The 20,113-nt window shown below is 32.8% G+C and overlaps 4 protein-coding genes across 4 annotated transcripts; 2 read left to right on the top strand and 2 right to left on the bottom strand.

The window, feature by feature from the left end:
- Nucleotides 1-503: 503 nt before the first annotated feature.
- On the bottom strand, nucleotides 504-3,508 carry Caf1-105 (chromatin assembly factor 1, p105 subunit). Its single transcript, XM_018548155.1, has 6 exons — nucleotides 3,350-3,508; nucleotides 2,729-2,861; nucleotides 2,343-2,646; nucleotides 1,499-1,765; nucleotides 1,184-1,411; nucleotides 504-1,121 (listed from the first exon to the last, which is right to left on the bottom strand). The coding sequence occupies exons 1-6, from the start codon at nucleotides 3,488-3,490 to the stop codon at nucleotides 569-571; spliced, it is 1,626 nt and encodes a 541-aa protein (XP_018403657.1). The 5' UTR covers nucleotides 3,491-3,508; the 3' UTR covers nucleotides 504-568.
- Nucleotides 3,509-3,895: 387 nt separating this feature from the next.
- Nucleotides 3,896-6,246, top strand: LOC108780475 (transmembrane protein 138). Its single transcript, XM_018548197.1, has 4 exons — nucleotides 3,896-4,123; nucleotides 4,219-4,291; nucleotides 5,796-5,970; nucleotides 6,042-6,246. Exons 1-4 carry the CDS (start codon nucleotides 3,990-3,992, stop codon nucleotides 6,146-6,148), a joined length of 489 nt encoding a protein of 162 aa, XP_018403699.1. The 5' UTR covers nucleotides 3,896-3,989; the 3' UTR covers nucleotides 6,149-6,246.
- A 3,982-nt stretch (nucleotides 6,247-10,228) lies between these two features.
- On the bottom strand, nucleotides 10,229-13,998 carry LOC108780472 (DNA replication-related element factor). The gene is made up of 4 exons (XM_018548194.1): nucleotides 12,579-13,998; nucleotides 11,890-12,305; nucleotides 10,645-10,799; nucleotides 10,229-10,557 (listed from the first exon to the last, which is right to left on the bottom strand). Exons 1-4 carry the CDS (start codon nucleotides 13,860-13,862, stop codon nucleotides 10,229-10,231), a joined length of 2,184 nt encoding a protein of 727 aa, XP_018403696.1. The 5' UTR covers nucleotides 13,863-13,998.
- Nucleotides 13,999-15,928: 1,930 nt separating this feature from the next.
- On the top strand, nucleotides 15,929-17,657 carry PIG-B (phosphatidylinositol glycan anchor biosynthesis class B). Its single transcript, XM_018548032.1, has 2 exons — nucleotides 15,929-15,979; nucleotides 16,054-17,657. The coding sequence occupies exon 2, from the start codon at nucleotides 16,167-16,169 to the stop codon at nucleotides 17,655-17,657; it is 1,491 nt and encodes a 496-aa protein (XP_018403534.1). The 5' UTR covers nucleotides 15,929-15,979; nucleotides 16,054-16,166.
- The last annotated feature ends 2,456 nt before the right edge of the window (nucleotides 17,658-20,113 follow it).

Raw genomic sequence — 20,113 nt, 5'->3', positions numbered from 1 at the left:
TTACGAAAATTATAATAATTGAAAATATCCGATATTAATGAAAAAGATATAATAGAGAAACAAGTACTCACCATTTTCCGATATATGATTATTCGAATGCACTCGATAGGAAACAGCGTGTCGGACCACGACTCGTTCACTGTCTGACTTTGCGGATAGTACGATCACTGCGCTTCGCCATTTAATAGCATCGCTATATGTACACGGTATCATCTGTCTATGAACCGGAGTTCATAAGCGACGCGAATCAGCTTAGACTGTTATAGTATTCATGACAATTGCGTGTGTAGGTGCACACCTACATATAAGGTGCATTATCGGTCATTGTTTTCTCGGGAATGGTTCAAGGTACAGGAATGCTTCTCTTTACACACAAACTGCGTCCGAGAGAGGTCAAAGATATTTTATACATACAAGAATAATTTTTTATCTTTATCATTATTTATAACTAAAAATCTACATTTTTAAAAATATTCGCCATGAGTACTCTTTTTACGCTCTGATTAATATTATACATTATAAAAATAATTATATATTTAATAATTACATAGCATATCTGTTTTACAAACTATTGTTTCTTGAGTCCTTTTGGACTCGACAAAGTTATTAATTTCACCCTTCTAGGAGTTTTGTGACATATAATAGGAGCAGACTTTGGCGGAGTATTTCTGGTTTTGATTTTGGTCCCATCGCTACTGTTTTCTTCGTTATACACCAATTTGATATCTTCTGTTTCTTCTTCATTTAATTTCTTGTCAATCTGTAAATTACTTTCTGATCTAATATTTTCACTACTAATAATTTCGTTCAGTTTCTGTCCCTTAAGTTTTTCAGCTTGATTATTTGTTATTGCGTTGGTTGTGTTACTTTTTATAAGTTCAATGTCCATCGCACAATCATCTACATCGAATATTGTTGGAACATTGTTTTTGTTTTTGATTGTACTGTACAAAGATTTTTTACTAGAACTTTTAGGTACTTCCTTTATAGTTTCCTTTATACTCTTTTGTAAAGAATTTTCTTTTATCTCATAAACTTTCCCTAGTTCACCTTCTTCAAAGTGTATTATGGAACAGTAGCCATCGCTCGAAGATGTAATTAAAATTTTACCATCGCTAGACCTATAAGAAAAGACGCTAAGACTCGCAAATAATTCGAATATACCATATTGACAATCACGTACCATGAAAGATCATTTAGTCTACCATAATGAATTAGCGACACCACACCGATTGGAGAAGTCTGCTGTGTATCGTAGAATAATATAGAACTCTGTGTAGCGACAGCGAGTATCATTCTGTAAGGCAACGGTACCAAAGCAGCTGGACCATCCTTTCGTAATTCAAAATACACAGGACAACATCGTACTGCTATAGTACATTCATTTAAAGTAGGTAAGATCATTATTGGTCTAAAAGAAAGTCGATTTTATCATTAAGATTGCTTTTTAAGCCAAGTTACGGGTTTACAATAGAATTACTAGAGATTTAATACTGACTCTCTTATATCTTCTCTAGAGAAAACAATTACTGCATTTGATACAGTCCCTGTGGTCTCCTGCGACTCGATTATTCCAGATGGAACAAAAATTAGGGATCCATCTATCGAGAAGGTCAGTCGGCGGAAGAAAGATTTGAAGGTGTCGTCGTAAAATAGACGACGCACGAGCTTCCCTTCCAATGAAATGCCAGATGGTGTCGGAATTTTAGACTTATAAACGCGCTGAACGACTTTCTTTGTGGCAATGCTTATTAAACGGCAGTATCTGAAAATAATGAATTTGATTCACAATTAAAATTTGACAGATGCTTTTTTAATTGCATAATTTATAATTGAATAGCCAATACGCGAGAGCAGCTATATCAAAAATTTAAAAAAAAAAACAAAATATTGCAAAACCTTCCTTAGCTCTTTGGTTACGAATTAAACGAGTTAAGAAGATGTAAAACATTTATAAATCATACCAAATTAAAAATATTAAAGGAGAATATGAATCCAATTGTAAAAGAAGTTATAATAAAACTTCAAGCTTCTACTGTTGCAAATATAATTATATACATTAGTCGGTAATAAAAATGGCAGAGATTTGTTACAAGAAGTCAATTAAAAATTTCTTCTTCAGTTGAAAAATCAGTCCATTCTATTTTAATAAATAGAAATTATTATATTTCTTATACTTATGCTACATTTTATTAACTAAAACAATGGATTTTCCTCAATTCTTCAAAATTTTATTGATAGCTTGATTGAGAAAAATAGTAAAAGCTTTTTGTTCTTGCCAAAAAATTTCAAGAGGAGACGACGGTTTTTTCCAACTGGCTGTTTAATTATGGATTACACACCTGTCTGTACTAATAGTGCATACATATTGATTACAGGGATCCCAAGACACTCCTTGTACAAAACCTTTGTGGTCTTGTAATATCGCAGTTTTACGACCTTTCTGAATATCCCACAGTATAGCAGTATTATCAACAGATCCCGAGATTAAAAAATTAGAGTCCGGCGACCAACTAATATCATAAACGTCTTCAATATGACCTTTCAGTACTTTCCAGGAAGTCCATTGTTCTTTATTTTCAGTATCATCTGAAGGCGGAGATAAGTCTCTTCCTTCCTTGACTTTCCACAAAATAATAATCGATTCTGTATATTAAAATCAATTGTGGTTTAGGTTTTCTTAACAAGATAAGAACATGAAAAATAAAATAACATTAAGTGGTCAAACCATCATCTCCTGATGCTAGAATTTCCTTTGACGGAGAAAATCTCACAACATTTACTGCCCTTTGATGACGAACCAAATCTGCTGCAAAGCTCACAGTAGCTCCACCATAATTGGTTGTTGTCAAATGCCAAATCTGAATGTGTAAATATAATTAAATCAAGATATTAAACAAATCCTTATTAGTAAAACATCTGACAACATTAATAGAATCTTGTACAAATTTTAGTATTATGTTCCATTAATATTGCAAATAATGTATGCTATTTGGACTATTATTATTATTATTTAAACTAAATATTACACATTCTTTCTCTCTATTATTTATTATAATGTAACTTAATTTTCCATAGTTACAAATTTTTGTGATTTTCTTTTTTTATATATGATACACATTTTCTTTATTAATACACATATATGAAGAAAAATAAGACTGCTATTATTTACTTTAGTTTTGCTCAAAATAAATACCTAGTATAATTACAATAATAAATAGAAAATCGATCAATATGTAAATAATACAAATAAGAAAAGTAAATGCCTTATTCAGTAAAAACGAATTTTTATATCTAATAATATTTTTACATGAGTCTTTACAACTTCTAATTTATTTAATTACGTTACCAAAACATGGCAATCTGCTCCTCCAGTCGCCACTCTCCAAAACATTTCTCCTTTCGCATTTTCGTACACATCGCTTTGTACATCGATACTCAGGACTGGATCGCGATTATGCCACGAAATTTCGGGAGTAATACACTTCATTCTGTCGATTAAGATCAACAGGTATTTATGCACGATGTTGCGATTGTCGTGAAACTGTAAACGAATAGGATACGAAGCAGAGGCCAGAGGTGTGCAATGTGGCGGTATCTCGTGAATTTACTTAACCTTCAAACTGAGGTGTCATGTAGCTGTGTGCGTAGCACACTTCAGACGCTCGCGGTTTATCCACGCCGTTAGCAATAGTATTGATTAATTGATTAAGAATAAGAAGGCTTAAGTCGTGGTGAAATTTGAAAGGCTTAAAGCCCGTTGCAGCGTCGTTTGGAAAGAAGAAGAAAAACCTTCAAGGCTTCAAACTGTCACGTCGTTCGCGCCAAGAGTTTTGTGGACGGTCAAGTTGGGTTAGGTAACAGTTGCCATGGCAACTGATGGCAACATAGCAATCACCTTGCACGATAATTTAACGTTTCATCAGCTTATGTTTGTTTTTACGTTTCACGATATTTCTTATGTACAAATAGCAACGAATACTTAGTAAATGAGTTCCTTAAACACAAGGCAATATATGGTTATCATAATCCTGCAATATGTTATATTGCTCTTTGACGTTTGCATAAATTCATTCGCTAGCTTTGCCAGACAACACCCAACCGACTTGCTGGTACTTTATGTGTACGTAATAATTTTTTATAATTTTTGTTATGTCTCTATTGCGACGACCTATTTAACATCATGGAACTGCGTTTAATCAATATCAACAATTTCAGGATTCAAGACTTTTGCCTCATCGTAGCCCTCACGTTACTCTTAGTAAATTTCTTTTCCACTTACATCTTCCAGGTGAACATGTACCCAAATTTGTAATTAAATGTTTTTACATTTGTGTATTTTCATGAGTAGAATTTATATCTCGAGGAGAGAGAGAGAGAGGTCTCATTGCTCAAATTTTGATTTTTTTTTGTCAATAAGTAAAGAAGTGATAATTTAACAATAATTCTCTATATATTCTCTGCTTTAATTAATTAAAAACTGTTTTATATAATTTAAATTATAGAGAATAGTTTGTAATACAGAATTTGTCTTACTCTTTTTATATTGACATAAAAAAACTTTGAAATTAAAAAAAGAGAAAAACAAGAATTTAGTGACAATTTTTCTACTTAAAATATATTCTACGTATGAAAATACACAAATTTACGAAATTACAGAAAAATATAGGGAATGTTATACTATAAATTTATCGCGTGTTAATCTGTTGAAAATACATTCTATAAGTGAAAGCAGACTTTCAAAATGCATTTTATCTAAAATTTACAATTTGCAGAAAACTAGAAAGAAAACTTTACAGAAAAGTAACATACCAATCAATAGGATATTAAATAAATTACTTAAAAAATGTGTGTTAAAAGTATAAAAAAATTTATTTTGTTAATCGTCAGTTAAAAAATATGCAAAACTTCGAATGTCTAGGCTTTTTTCAGCACATAAATTGACTGTGAAAAGAATGATCATTTTAGACTAGCTTAAAATATAAATATTTTATCACTAAACATTATGTTATCTCTCTAATTTAGAAAATAAAATTTTGGATGAGACGTATTTTAAAAGTTTGATTCTTAAGTGAATTGAAAAATTCTGATGAAATGATGAGCTATATGGGATTTATAGGAGTCATAGATATGTCGTGAGATCTTAAGTCATAGAAAATTAATTAATCAGTTATTCTTTTCATATTAGATTATGATTAGTTAATTTTCTACGATTTTTTTTTTTTAAATCCCACGATTGTCTACGACTTCTAATCTAGATCCTGCATTAATTTTCACATATAGTGTAGCTCATAATGTGGTGAACAAAAAACAGACTCAATAATTGCTACTTTTTGGGCTATAATGTATCAAAGATGTTCTGTGAACACAAATTTTATACCTTTGGTACAGATAAACCTGTAGCTAAATATAGCTCAAAAACTATCTATTATTAAGCCTTGTATCTGATGATATTTTTATTCATTGTATTATAAGCTATAATGTTATCATATGTAAAAACTAACTCAATTCACTCTCCATATTATTAGATTGTGAGATTCCTTAGCAAAATTATAATAGAATATGATGGCAGATCAACCATAGAAATCAAGCAAAATCTGCCATTTCATAATCATTTAAATGATACTGACAAACTTGGTTGATGTAAAACAAGCTTAATTTGAGTGCAACTGACATTTGCTATAGTATTCTATTTAAAGCTGGAACTATTAAATTATATTACTGACTGAAAAGTTTTTATGGCTCCTATATTATGTATATTTGATAGAGATAAATAAAACAGGTTTCATTTTTAGGCTGGTTTGATACAGCTACTGTACACAAGATTCCGTATGACATTAGTATTATGTATCATCTATATGATATTATCAATTAGTTTGCATACATGGCACATCAGTATACATTGGTCAATGCCATTAAAACATTATTGGACAAAAGAATTTCACACTCTTTATTCTACACATAGAACAGGTATAACGTTAGAAAAACTTAAGATTGTTGTCTCGTTGATAAATAAATGATAATTCAGGATGTTTACGAAGTTGCAGTGCTATATTATTACTTCTACAAAAGAGCCTCTCTGAGAATCGGTGATCCAAGATTCTACAAAAGTTCTGCTTGGGTACAAAAGCAATTGAGTATTCCATAATTACATGTAAATAAATTTTCGATGAAACATAAAGGGTAATTGTAGCTTTGATAATATAGATGTAAGAATATATCTATGTATTTTAAATTTACTATCTTAAGCTATTTATACAATGTATTTGTATTTATACAAATTTATATGATTATACATAAATAAAACGAAGTTGATATATCCATATATTAGTTTCTAAATTAATGTATTATACATACGTTGTACAGTTTATACACATTGTGTAAAAAACTTTTATTACAAATCTTTTATATACATATTTTTATATAAGTATGTTCTATATTAAATCCTTTGAGATCAAGGAAAAGATAATTTTACACATTATTGAAAAATTATTATGTCAATGCATACATTCATGAAAAAAAATCATTACTGTAAACTTTTTACAGATTATCTTTTGTGTCATTGTGATTAGTGCAATTTATATGATTATTCACACACCACACACACATACGCGCGCGCGCGCGCACACATACATATATACACAAGGTCTTCCATAACTTAATTAACATTTCTACGAGTGAAAGAGAATGAAATTTTTAACTGAAAGTTTTTTTTCCAATTTTAGTTCAGATTAATATTTATCGAGTTATTAATGATTGAAGTCGATTAATCAGATTGCACCCAACTGGATTGCATAGAAAAGCAGTATACCATACGACTTTTCGTGCTTACTGTACATCCTTCTGATTAAAATTTATTATAATTGTTCATATTAATAAATAAATAAAAATGTATTGAAGATTTGAAGGACTCTTTTACTTAATAATAATTAACACGTTAAATAGGGCGAATAAGAGTCAAATTACAATTTGAAATCTAAATCTGATAATTTATTCTAATATTATATATTGCGAAGAATATCACGTAATTTTTGGCGTTTCGTCCCGGCTTCCACTACTGGACTCATCATAAGTAAATAAAAATATATAAATCAATAAATGTGTAGATAGATAGTTTAATAATTTACTTATTTATCTACGCATTAATTTATTTATTATAATTGTGAGAATGTATAGTAAGAACGAGGAAACCTTGTAGCATGCTATGCTTCTAGGTATTCCGAATGGGTGTAATCTGATTGATCAATTTTTATCATTGGTAACTTACTGTACATTATACAAAATTGAAATCATAATACTTGGCTGATGACTTATGTATTTAATTGTGTATTAGAATTTGTTAATAAATTCAAAATAATTGACATTTAAGATAAATAATATATAAGTTTATTACATTTATCTGTGACTTATTATATGTGATCTCTTTATTTTTATATTAATGTAAAATTGAACTAAAGAGATCATAAAAGTATACATAGAATTATATTATAAATAATATTCAATACTAAAGACCGTTAATGTAAGAACATACGAATACGAAGCTTATAACAGTCTAGCTTGGGTCTTTAATTGCTTATATATAATTTCGTGTGAATTTATATACTAATATACGTAGTTCCCCCAAAATGCGCGCCGAATAATCATCGGTCTTGAAACGCAACTCTAATAAACTACCATGATACTATCATGAATTAAAACAAATTAATAATTAATTGATGCTCTTTTATAGCATCTTATGTTGATGTTAAACTACGTATATTAGTATATAAATTCACGCGAAATTATATATAAACAATTAAAGATTCAAGTTAAAGGCTTCGTATTAGTATTAGTTATATTATTTTCATAGTTTATTTTTCGATGTAATAAGAAATGATTCTAATTATACACATTGAGCACTTTTTAATAATAAATATTTATAGGAAAACAGTAAATGCTATTTGATTATACACTTTATAAACCAATAATAATACCAAACAATATAAATAATGAAATGCAATTAAGTGCATTAATTCGATATAATGCATATCGGATTAAATCACATTTATATTTATGTAACAATGTGTTTATTAATCGTTTATAATAATATAATTCATTATATAATATGTATATATACATATGTACATATATATGTATATATACAGTGGCGTGCAAGTTTCCAGTCAGTAAGGTAAATTTTGTATCTTAATTTATAAAAAAGACCCTGATAAAATTATTATTATTATTATTATAGGCATTAGTACAAGATTTTGCTCTGACAGTAGGACAGTTCTAGGAGCGCTGGGGGCATGTGTCTTTGATTCTCGGCTGGTCTGAGAATGCAGACGCACCTTAGACCAGCTATCAATCAATAACGACGTTACTGTTGTATATAGGTCCCTGGACACTCAGGGATCAGAGGCAACGAGATTGCTGATGAACTTGCAAGAATCGGTTCATCAACCAGTCTGGTGGGATCAGAACTGACCCTTGGAATACCCAGCTGTATTGATAAGGCTATGATAAGGTGCTGGTTGTGGGAACGCCACATCGACTTCTGGAAAAAAGAGACAAGGACCAAAGGCGAGTGGCAGGCGAAGGTTTTGATAAGAGAGGTTCCCTGTAAGAACCTTGCCAAGAGTATTAGAGTCTCAAGAAGAAGAAAAGCTAGACTGGCAGTACAGATCTACACGGGTCATAGCTCCACCAACTACCACATGCATAAGCTGGGGCATTGTGATACTTCAAAATGCAGGAAGTGCAAGCATAGCGAAGAAACCACTCTTCACATGCTGTGTGAGTGATTCAGCTTACGTTGGAAGTAGATGGTTCATACTAGGCTCGGAATTTCTCAAGTCTGAGCAGGTATGTCAACTCCAAGTCAGGGAGTCATCTCCTCTGTTTCTGGAGGAAAACAGGTCTGGACTAACCAGGAGTTGATTCAACCGGGAAGACACAATGGACTTTGTCTGCGTTGGTGGGCTTCTGCCAAGGAGGCCGCCTCCCAAGGATAATTATTATTATTACTATTATACAAGATTTCATTACTCACATCTTGTGCTAATACCCGATAATTAAAATCTTAACAGATTTTTTGTTTATAAATTAAAATACAAAATGTTATCGGAAATTTTTGCACGCCACTGTATTTGTGTGTGTGTGTGTGTGTGTGTGTGCGCGTGCGCGTGCGCGCGCACGTGCATGTGTACATATTACGACATGTATGAATAAAAAATTATATGTTATTAGATATTTTATCAAATTTGTATTAAAAGGAAAAATACAACGAACTCTGACACAATCCGTGGTAGTATTATATTGAAACATAAAATATATGAATGGTTAAAATATGAACAAGACTTTTTTGTGAAAACAAATTAATGTTGGTAGACATATTTACATTGAGTAATAGGTGGGACTGTCTATTTACGCTCTATATCTAAATAATTGTAGGCAACTCTGTTCGTGTGAGTACTCATTGTAAAGTTTTGCTCATACTTGAACCATCTTTATAAGATACAATTTACTAATAATAATTATTATTATTAATAATTATTATTAATAATTATTATTACTCATAATAGCTGTAATGTATACATAATATAACTGTATTCTATAGTCTATACATATATTTTCTATATATAATTTTTCTGTAATGAACAAACTTTAGAATTGGTCACACAAATATTTGATCTTAACTTTTTATTTCTTAATTTCATGTGGATCTGATGTATTAAAATATATAAAAGAGCAATCCTATTTCTTGATCGAAAAGTTTCGAGACATACGAAATATTTTTTATTATGTAAAATGTGAATATTTTAAAAAAGGAAATCTAGAACTTGTAAAAACAACTTCTCTCTACAAGAGATCTTTATTATATCGATTTCTATTGATTATAAATTATATTAAATAAAAATTAAATTATGCAAAAACTTTTATATTAACCTCACCTTATATGCATCATATTTCGCTTATTATATAATGATCGATCTCATTTTTATATCGAATCTTAGGAATGTCATATTTAATAAAAGTAAAAACAAAATTGACATTCTTTGAATCATAGATACTTACATAATACTTATACATTGTATCCAAAATTAGGAAAAGTTGTACAAAGAGTTTACTTGAACATGTATCATTTTTGACTAAATTATTGCAAGTAAATTCGATACATTGTGAAAATATCCTATATACCACAGTGAAATATTTTTCAGGCAGCATGTTGGAAGCTTAGAAACTTCTATCATATTTGCATGGTATGATTACCATGCAAAAAGATTAGTTTATCAATCAGATGAGGCGGCAAAGTTGCTCGCCTTGTATCGTATTGAATCTGCACGTCTGGCGGGATTCGTGAAGGTGGTGCACAACAAGCAGGCACACAATGATATCTGCTCACTAACCTTGCTAGATTTGGACATTTCGCAGATACCTTTGACCACCATTGCAGCGGACAATAATCGAGAGGTGCCGTAGGTTCCGACTGATATTGAACAATTTCAAGATCAGCTTTTTCCTCTGCGGGCATACCGGCCTTTGTAGTGCATAAGCTACCAAGTAAGAACTCCATACCTGTAATTAAAAATCGGTCTAAAATGTCTATTTCACGTTGTCTGCATAACTAAAGATGCGTTATATGTAATTATCTTTAAAAAATACCTGAAACTCTAGTTTTTTTACTTGGTACTGCTTCATCTTCAGTCTTTATCAAAACATCTCCAGATTCTTCCTGAATCAATTTCGTCAACATTTCCTTTATAGGTGTGCTAACTACATTTTTATCTTCCTCAGTGACATACGGCATTGTTTTAAATCTGCAATATAAAATGAAAGTTAAATATATATATATATATACACATATATAGTATGTACATAATAAAACATATGTGTTCCCAAAGTTACTTCAATTAGTGGGCTTACAATGGAATGCTCAGAAGTATCCTCATAGATTTCAATGAAACTTGGCTGGATTATAATGTGTTCCCCTGAATATACATATTATTATTATTCTTATTTGAGCATAAATGGCCAACCATTTCTGAGATATTTCAATATTAAATTTAGTAGCAGTAATTCATTAGAATTTGTATGCGAATTCATGGTGCAAAATTCATATTATATTTGTGTTTATCAAAACTTTCACCCTAAAATCGATGAGGACTACTTTGCAATTTTTCAAACATACAAATGCCACAGTGAAGGAATACTTCGATGCACGCTCATATCTCTCTCTCTCTCACGCACACATCAAAATCATCATTTTTAAATCTTTTAAACCAATCTTGATACGGCCTTTTAAATACAATTTTACCTCCATAAGGCCTAAAATATAAATGAAAAATCTAGGCAATAGGAGCAAGGATTAACAAATATCAACCTATAAGAAACTAAAATATACAATTTTTCTGATTTGTTGAAATCTGTTACCCTCTGTTTCTACTGTTTGTAATTTTCGATTGTGCTTTAGTCTTATGTCTCATAAATTATTCAACCGGGATTTTACCGCAATGAAAATAGTAAAACATACAATGGCGAATATACATCTTTTTATTTTCAATTTAATTAAAAATGTAGTTAATTGTTTAACTACAAATTGTTATATATAGTTTTTAAAATACAGATTGATCAACTTTACTAATGAAAAAATAAATTAGGTGCGGAAATTTAAATACAGTTTTTATATACCATCTAAAGTTAATATAGCAGGAACTTATTTATACACCTAATATACTTAATTAACATATTTATAAAGACGCAATGGAAGGAATAAGGAACAAAGAATAACATATTTTAATTAATTATGTATTCTGGTGACTTTGATTTCTGGTAGGTTAAAATCTATTATCCCTTGTTCCTTATTCCTTTCATTGTAGTTAAGTCCTAAAGACTTTCACATTAACATACCTAGGATCCAAAGTAGTTGCAATTTGTAGAAGCAACGTGACATTGTAATCCGCATATCGTTCGCACAACATATCCGACAAAGATTCTTTAAAAGACTTGGCAGTATCACTGTCTGATTCTTTTATTTTAAGATGTGAAGATACAAGTTGCCAAAGTAATGGTTTCAACAGAGATATCAAAGGCATTTTTTCTTCGCTTAATGTCATAATGGTAACTTTGAACGGTGCGAGAACATTCACAATATCTTCCATAATTTTCCACTGTTCATTGGTGATTTCAAACATTTCATGATCTATTCCTTCTGTACTTTCTAATACAGAGATAATTATGTTACGACGTGCAATTATTTGTTCCAGCATTGTGTATGTAGATATCCATATAGCTGGATAATCTAGGAATATAGTATTTTCATCCAGCTATAATAAAAGAACAATAACTATTAAACATTTATAAAATTTCTTTAATAAAACTGTTTAATTGGAACATTGTTTAATAACCACAAGATTGTTTTTATAACAAAAAATGTAGTTGCTTCTACAAAATAAATTTTCATGCCTTGTGAATGATATTGGTTTATACTAATTAAACAGTTTTGTTCGGTATTAAATTATAAATATTTTATAAACGTCAGATGGTGTGAGTGTGTTACAAAATATTTTATGATAAATATCAATTCATAGGAAAAATACCTGATCTGACAATTGTTCTTGCATAGACAAAGTTGCAAGTGCAGCAGGGTGACTTATGATAGCACCAACAACCGATCTGCATTTAGCTAATGTTTGAGATACTTCAGGATTCTCAAAGCAAGCTTGCGCACACATTTGTAGAGTATGAAGCAAGCATGGTACCACAGTTAGGCCACGGTTAGTTAGTGCCGTGAGCAAGTTTGTTCTTGAGGTACTAACAACCGCTGCCGTTATTTTCTCTATTTTAAGATCCCATTCAAGTAAGAGAGATTCTATGACAAGTCCCCAATGGGACTCATCCCAATCTAACGGCGCGTGAAGAGTGCTTAAAATCTTACATTCCAAAGTAGCTTCTTCGTCATTTTGATAATAAACCGACATAGTAACAAAATTCTCGTTGTTATTGGATCGCCACTCTTCGATGGTCAATGCCAGTTCCGAGGCGATGTAGGACAAGGAAGTTGCTACCGACTCCCGGAAGTTATCGTATATTCTGGGTATTATCTCTTCTTCCAGCTTGTTCTTGCTGGGGATCTCGCAAGGTGAGCGTAGGGTTGCAACTAGCCTTTGGAATCCACGTCCCTCTACGATCTCAGGCAATTGCAAATCCATAATTAGAAACTCTGCTATAGCATCCGACACAGTTTTTACATCGACCGATTGGTTAACATTCTCCTCGGACATAAGGAACGTCACGTTCTGGCCGTTACTGTTAATACCAGAGCCACCCTTAAACATTACTCTCAGTGGTTGACCAATGGTGATATCATCCTCCAGACTTATGTTAGGATCTGTAACAAATTGTATATCACCGTCTATCTGAACGGTACCATCTGCATTAGTAGTATAGATATATTTAGGGCTCAGGCCCTTGAGCAGCTTCTTCTGCATTTTTCGCTCCTTGTTGTCCAACGACAGGATCTGTTTCGTAGCCGGCAGATTAGATAATTCGAGGTCCCTCAGTTCTTGAGCGTGCTTATTCTGCAGATGCATGCGCAGGTTGCTGGTATTACGATTGTAGGCGATTTGAGTCTTGCAAAGTATACAGACAATCTTTACCTTGGTAAGAATGTCACCGTCGTCGGTGGCTGGAAATCCAAAGAATTTCCAGTAAATACTCCGCATCGACGGTGGCACCACCAATTTCTTGTATGTATATGTGTGCTTCTCCTCCATCATTTTCGCCAGTACCATTTGTATATCATCCTTGTTGTCTTCTGATGTGCCTGGTTTTGCCGCCGGATTATTCACGATGTTCACCAACGTTTGTTTGTTATTCTCCATGCCGTACACTCGCAAGTACGATTGGTGTGCGGTTACATCAATGTAGACATGTATATATAGGTCGTTTTACGATCCTTTTAACATTCACGTGCGATCGACGTGCAAAAGATCGCTCACTCAAAAATCCAATTATGAATGTAATATTAATGAACGAAGACGAGAGAAATCTGATAATTCATATCGCGTAGCCAGTGGGCAACGCGCGGCCCACGTCGCGTCGGTCGCCTCGCCAGTCGCCACCCGCCGGCGACGCGAGTCGCGAGTGCGACGAATTTTACTACGGACACACCGTTCCAATTCGATATATTCGACTCCTTCCCTCGTATACTGCACCTCTTTCTGACGAAGTCGCTTAGTTGCTCTTTTTCGCGGCTATCGAAGTTCAATTCAATCCCTCGCGTCGAAAAGCAACGATGGCCCCGGCGATCAGCTATCGACTTATTATCTGCGACGATGCGATATCGACTATTGTATACCGTTCGTTTCGCGAGGAGTATCGTTATATCTATAGACCTCGCCCGATCGATTCGAGTATTAACACCGTAATGGCGGCAATGGCGGTAATGGTGAATAGGACGTGCTCGCATGAACATTTGAGCAACGACATATATATATATATATACATACTACAATGGCTGCATTCAGTACACTGAGCAGGGCCCTTATTATTGAAAAGAAACATTTGCAAAAAATTAGGGTAATACTACAGTATACATCACGTATATTATACCTAATGTTTCGTACGCGACATTTTTCAACAATAGGGCTCCAGTTTTGCGACTATTTTAAAGATTGACTGTTGAGAGAGAGAGAGAGAGATAAATTAATGGCTCCAGCACACTGGGTGGCAAAAAGTGACACAGTAGCCAATGAACATGTTAGGAACTGTATAAGCTCAGTGGCTACCGCGTCACATTTTACCGCGCGGCAAGCGTTTCCGCGTCTAGTTTGCAGGAAAGTACAATCCAATCAGCGTGAAGAAAACAGTTGTAAAATAAGTAAAATCTTCCTCGAAGAGGACGTTTTGGAATGCAGCCTAGATATGCTTGCCGAGTAATTAAACATGATTGGTTGGATCTACAGATAAGAACCAATCATATTGTTTTGTTTGGCAAGTATGTCTAGGGTGCGTTCCACTTAAAGCGGGGAGCACAGACTTTTGCATAACGCATAAAGCATGTGCATAAGAAATTTCATTGGTCCATTTTCTTATGCATGAGTCAATGGACCAATCAAATTCTTTGGCCCGTATTCAGAACGCACTTTTATCGATAAAAGCGCGCTTTTATCTCTGAAATTCTATAGTATACGTGACGTAAACTATAGCATGTTAGCGCGCTAACATCGTTGTTAGCGCGTTCTGAATACGGGCCAAAGAATTTGATTGGTCCATTGACTCATGCATAAGAAAATGGGCCAATGAAATTCCTTATGCACATGCTTTATGCGTTATGCAAAAGTGTGTGTTTCTCGCCTTAAGGACGCAGCACACACTTTTGCACGGCGCATAATGCATGACGCATAAGAGAATCAACCAATCAAAATGCTTCTCTTCCGTGAAGTGGAAGGGAAAGAAGGACCTCTAGTTGGTTCTCTTAAGCGGGGAGCACAGACTTTTGCATAACGCATAAAGCATGTGCATAAGGAATTTCATTGGTCCATTTTCTTATGCATGAGTCAATGGACCAATCAAATTCTTTATGTATATGGTTTATGCGTTATGCAAAAGTCTGTGCTCCCCGCTTTATGCGTAAGGCCGCAGCACACACTTTTGCATAATGCATAAACCATATACATAAAGTATTTGATTGGTCCATTGACTCATGCATAAGAAAATGGGTCAATGAAATTCCTTATGCACATGCTTTATGCGTTATGCAAAAGTGTGTGCTGCGGCCTATAGGCTTTATCCATTCACATTTTACGTGCGACTTTATAAGAGAAATGCGATTGGATAATTTTCTTTATGCATATGTTTATGCAATTATGCAAGTGTGTGGATATACCCTTAACGGTTGCATGTAAATGTACCTTAAAGGATTGACGATGCTTGTTCGAACGTCTCGGTTTCGGTCTCGTCGAGCAGATTTATTCGTTGCCGAGATAAGTATTTGGAGGTATAAATTTCAGACAAAAACGCGTGAACTTAATTGACATGACTGAATTAAACAATTCCATTTTTATTTGCTAGGTCGAGCGAAATTGGTTATTTATTTGTGGAAAAATTTGACGTGAAACACGAGAAGTTCATGTGTTCGTTGTTTATACATGCAGATTCGAGACGCTCGAGACTGCTGACCTGAAATGCGTCTGTCAACAGAGTTTGGGTTGCTATCATTTCTGATATTATGGCGGTTAATCAACGTAATTGTGGTACGGACTACTCACGTGCCAGACGAGTACTGGCAGTCATTGGAGGTGGCTCATCGTTTGGCGTTTAGTTATGGATATCTTACATGGGAATGGACAACAATGATTCGTAGTTACATGTATCCGTTCCTCATATCGATTCTTTATCGGATACTTGCCATACTTTCCTTGGATTATGTGCTGCTGCTGACGATCCTACCCCGTGTCTTTCAAGCTATTCTCGTTGCCTATGCGGACTACAGATTTTACCAATGGACTCAGAACAAGTGGATGCTGCTCTCCTTGTGCTTGAATCCATTCTGGTATTATTGTGCCACTAGGACATTGATAAACTCAGTGGAAACTGCATTTACTATTATAGCGTTATCAATTTATCCATGGAGAGGAAGCCATGCGCAAAACTTAAACTATTTGTGGATCATAGGTTTTCTCTGTATGGTAAGACCCACCACTGCAATTATGTGGTTTCCATTGTGTTTCCGTCACATTTTTGGCATTTACTATTTTCAACCAAAAAAGAAGGTACTGCTTGGTCGGTGTATTTTAATAGGTTCTACTTGTGCCATAATTTCTATATTAGTAGATAGTTACTGTTATGGAACGTTTGTTATAACTCCTTGGAAGTTCTTCCAAGTGAACGTGCTTAGGGGTGTCGGGAGCACATACGGCACCAACCACTTGGTATGGTACTTTTTTGTCGCTTTACCTGTGCTGCTCGGGTCACATTTATTTCCATTTCTATTTGCTTGCTACGTAATGTATAAGCGTCCTAATTCTTATTTTCAAGAAATTCATATGCTAGTAGTAATCTGTTGGACTTTAAACATCTACACGTTAATGTCTCATAAGGAATTTCGATTTATCTTACCACTTTTGCCATTGTTAATATACACAAGTTTCGCTGGTCTTAATCGTTTGCTTATAAACATTAATGCTAATGTGTTTAAAATAATCGTAGCAGTACTCATGTGCAGCAATATCATAGTTGGATTGTTCATTTCCATGATTCACCAATGTGGCACATTGACGATAATGGAGAATCTGCGAAAGGAAATTACTCGTACAAATACTTCATTGACGGACACACTGATTTTGACTCCATGCCACAGCACGCCATTGTACAGTCATTTACATGTAAACATATCGATAAGATTTTTAACATGCGAGCCTAATTTTAGCAACACTAAAAACTATATAGACGAAGCCGATCAATTCTTTGCGAATGCAACAATCTGGCTTAGAGATAATTATATTAACAATGCGAAAGTTACATTACCAACTTATGTGATTGCATTTGATAAAGTTGCGAGCGAAATATCTGAATTTTTACGTACATATAAGTTGATTGCCAAAGAATTTTATACATTCAGATCATTAACGGCAGGGAATTACGCAGAAAATATATTATTATATAAGCATGTGTAATATTCACTGTATATATTATATTATATAATGAATGAGTATGCAAAAAGTATTGACGTAGCGGAGATTAAAAAGAATATTTATATTATTGAAAATAAATTGATTAGTATGTATTATATAATGAATGAGTGTACAAAAGTATTTATGCAGGAAAGATTAAAAAAAAAAGTCATTTATATTTGTAGAAAATAAATTGATTAGTAATTTATTAAAAATGAGTACTTACATGCTATCTTAATAAAAACAAAAGAGCTTCGCAAAAATAATTATTTATGATAAATACGAGAAACGTAACTTATTCTCGGAAATATGATTGTGCTTCGTTGCTATTGGACTTTCAACACAAAAAATCTGCGTGTCTGAAATATTAATGATCCAAATTTAATTGTATACATCTCAAAATCTGTAAAGAATTTATTGCGAAAAATATTCGACTGGGAGCGTAAAATCCGGTAAAATCGATTTATTTAAACTGTTTAAAGAATATATGTTTATCTAACTAAAAGACCGTCAGATATATGTATATATATATATATATATGTATATATATATATATAGCTTGTAACGCTTGCAGTTGTAAAATATTATAAAATTATCACTTTTTTTCAAACTTATCGACATGAAAAAATTTTGATTTGAGACTATTTTCTTTCTCGATGAATAATATTCTACACGTGGAGGTGCACAAATTTACAAATTTACAGAAAAATCGGAGGTGAGGGCGTCATATCATTTTCCACCGAAATCTTATTGTTAGAAATTTCGCAACTGTATTTTTTGTGCGTCTAATGTCCGTCTCTATGTGGTTTAATTTTTATCTCGGTTAAATTAGCTCATGGTTTTTTAGTTTTACGAATTAGAAAAAGATGAAAAGTAAATTAAACTGAGATTACAATTAATTTATACGTTAGCATACATTAGACACAGACATAATACGATAAATTTTCAGTAATTTAATTTTGTGTAAGTGTTCGATACATGTAGTCCAGATGTACATACATAGTTCATAGGTAGATGTTCAATTACTGGGACGTTTACCTTAATTTTAGGGAAAATTTTGACATTTTGTATTTAACATTGATAAAGATTTGTCTCTTTGCCTCTTAATAAATTTCTATTTACTACATTAAATTTTATTTGTATTGGAGATTGTAAACTACTTACTTAAAATGAAGTGAAATAGGTGAACGATTTGACTACAATTTATCATTTCATGGGTAACATCTAGTGAATTTGTTTACTTTTAAGATAAAACTGCATAGTGTCGATTCCTAGAACTTTATATACCGAGGATTTTTCTTCGTTTTGCAATTCTTAATTTTTCATACGTTCGGATAAATAGGTCATAATTGTCTATACTTTTCTAAATTAGCTACTTTTTATAGCTTCTGCGTGACGTCAGAGGAATGTAGCGGAAGAAGTCAATGTCGGCGTTCTTGTTATCGATAATAAAAAAAACAGTATCTCTTGTTCGACCGATCATCAGTAACCTTAAGCGATTATCGTGAAACAGTCATAAACCGGAGGATCTTCCACGTTAAAAAACGCGATCCGTGGATCGCGTTGGGAAGGGGGAGAGGGATCTCTCCGCTTGGAATAAATGGGTACCGTTAGTAAGTAGGACTCGAATCCCAGACCCTCGATGCGGGAACGATAACGATTCTAACGGTACTTTGTACATCGCACTACAGATGCTTCGAAACTCGAAACGCAATTATTCTTGCGAAGCTGTGTGCCGCGTACGCAAATTTTTTCTCCAATTTACGTAGATTTCTATAGCAAACGATGTACCTACATTGAAAGCCTGTCAAAGGCTTGAAACTTGCTGTCACCGCTAATTTGTTATTACTTACTGCTTTGTATAGATCTCGTTATACATATCTACGATATACATAATATAATATTTATACATATCTATAACAAAAGGTGCCGCTGAGAAATATTTTAATTTTTTATTTGTATATTCACGTTTACGATCATAAGAAATTCTTTATTTAATAATATTTATAAATTTTATCCAATTATTTCATAGAATGAAAAATTCAGCGAAAAACTCAACTTTGAGTTTGTATTTTAAAAAAGCAATATTAATTAAAAAATTAATTTAGATTTCACAGTTGTCAGAAATGTTATATATATTTCTCAAGAGGATTCATCTTCCTTATTAAAGCAGGTAATTTCAAGTAGAAACAATTATCTTATCTACCTTTAAATAATTTGCTATATTATATTTATCTTTTTTTGGTTCTTTCTTTTCTCCGTTTAATAAAGTTATTCCTCCCCAGATTCAGAAATATGTGGTCACATTATAACTATAAATCACACGCTCAATTTATTGCATTTTCTTGGAAAAGACGCAGTAATAAATGCCAAATGAAAACTAACGAAGTATTAAGACTGTGATGAAAACCATATTTTTCCTAAAAAATTGTTCTATTTACTTTTTATTATAGATGTAG

Source organism: Cyphomyrmex costatus, unplaced genomic scaffold (assembly GCF_001594065.2).
Source record: "Cyphomyrmex costatus isolate MS0001 unplaced genomic scaffold, Ccosl1.0 scaffold70, whole genome shotgun sequence".
In the NCBI taxonomy this organism is placed as follows: Eukaryota; Metazoa; Arthropoda; class Insecta; order Hymenoptera; family Formicidae; genus Cyphomyrmex; species Cyphomyrmex costatus.
This window is presented reverse-complemented; position numbering and strand designations above follow the sequence as displayed.

Excerpts from the sequence above, each read along its gene's own strand:
- Caf1-105 (XM_018548155.1), bottom strand. The coding sequence starts at position 3,490 with ATGAAGTGTATTACTCCCGAAATTTCGTGGCATAATCGCGATCCAGTC. Across the intron at positions 2,647-2,728 it reads TCTAGCATCAGGAGATGATG|AATCGATTATTATTTTGTGG; the intron begins GTTTGACCACTT and ends TTTAATATACAG. Across the intron at positions 1,122-1,183 it reads AGACTAAATGATCTTTCATG|GTCTAGCGATGGTAAAATTT; the intron begins GTACGTGATTGT and ends CTTTTCTTATAG.
- LOC108780475 (XM_018548197.1), top strand. The coding sequence starts at position 3,990 with ATGAGTTCCTTAAACACAAGGCAATATATGGTTATCATAATCCTGCAA. Across the intron at positions 4,124-4,218 it reads GACTTGCTGGTACTTTATGT|GATTCAAGACTTTTGCCTCA; the intron begins GTACGTAATAAT and ends CAACAATTTCAG. Across the intron at positions 4,292-5,795 it reads TTTCCACTTACATCTTCCAG|GCTGGTTTGATACAGCTACT; the intron begins GTGAACATGTAC and ends TTTCATTTTTAG.
- LOC108780472 (XM_018548194.1), bottom strand. The coding sequence starts at position 13,862 with ATGGAGAATAACAAACAAACGTTGGTGAACATCGTGAATAATCCGGCG. Across the intron at positions 12,306-12,578 it reads AAGAACAATTGTCAGATCAG|CTGGATGAAAATACTATATT; the intron begins GTATTTTTCCTA and ends CTTTTATTATAG. Across the intron at positions 10,558-10,644 it reads TAAAAAAACTAGAGTTTCAG|GTATGGAGTTCTTACTTGGT; the intron begins GTATTTTTTAAA and ends TTTTAATTACAG.
- PIG-B (XM_018548032.1), top strand. The coding sequence starts at position 16,167 with ATGCGTCTGTCAACAGAGTTTGGGTTGCTATCATTTCTGATATTATGG.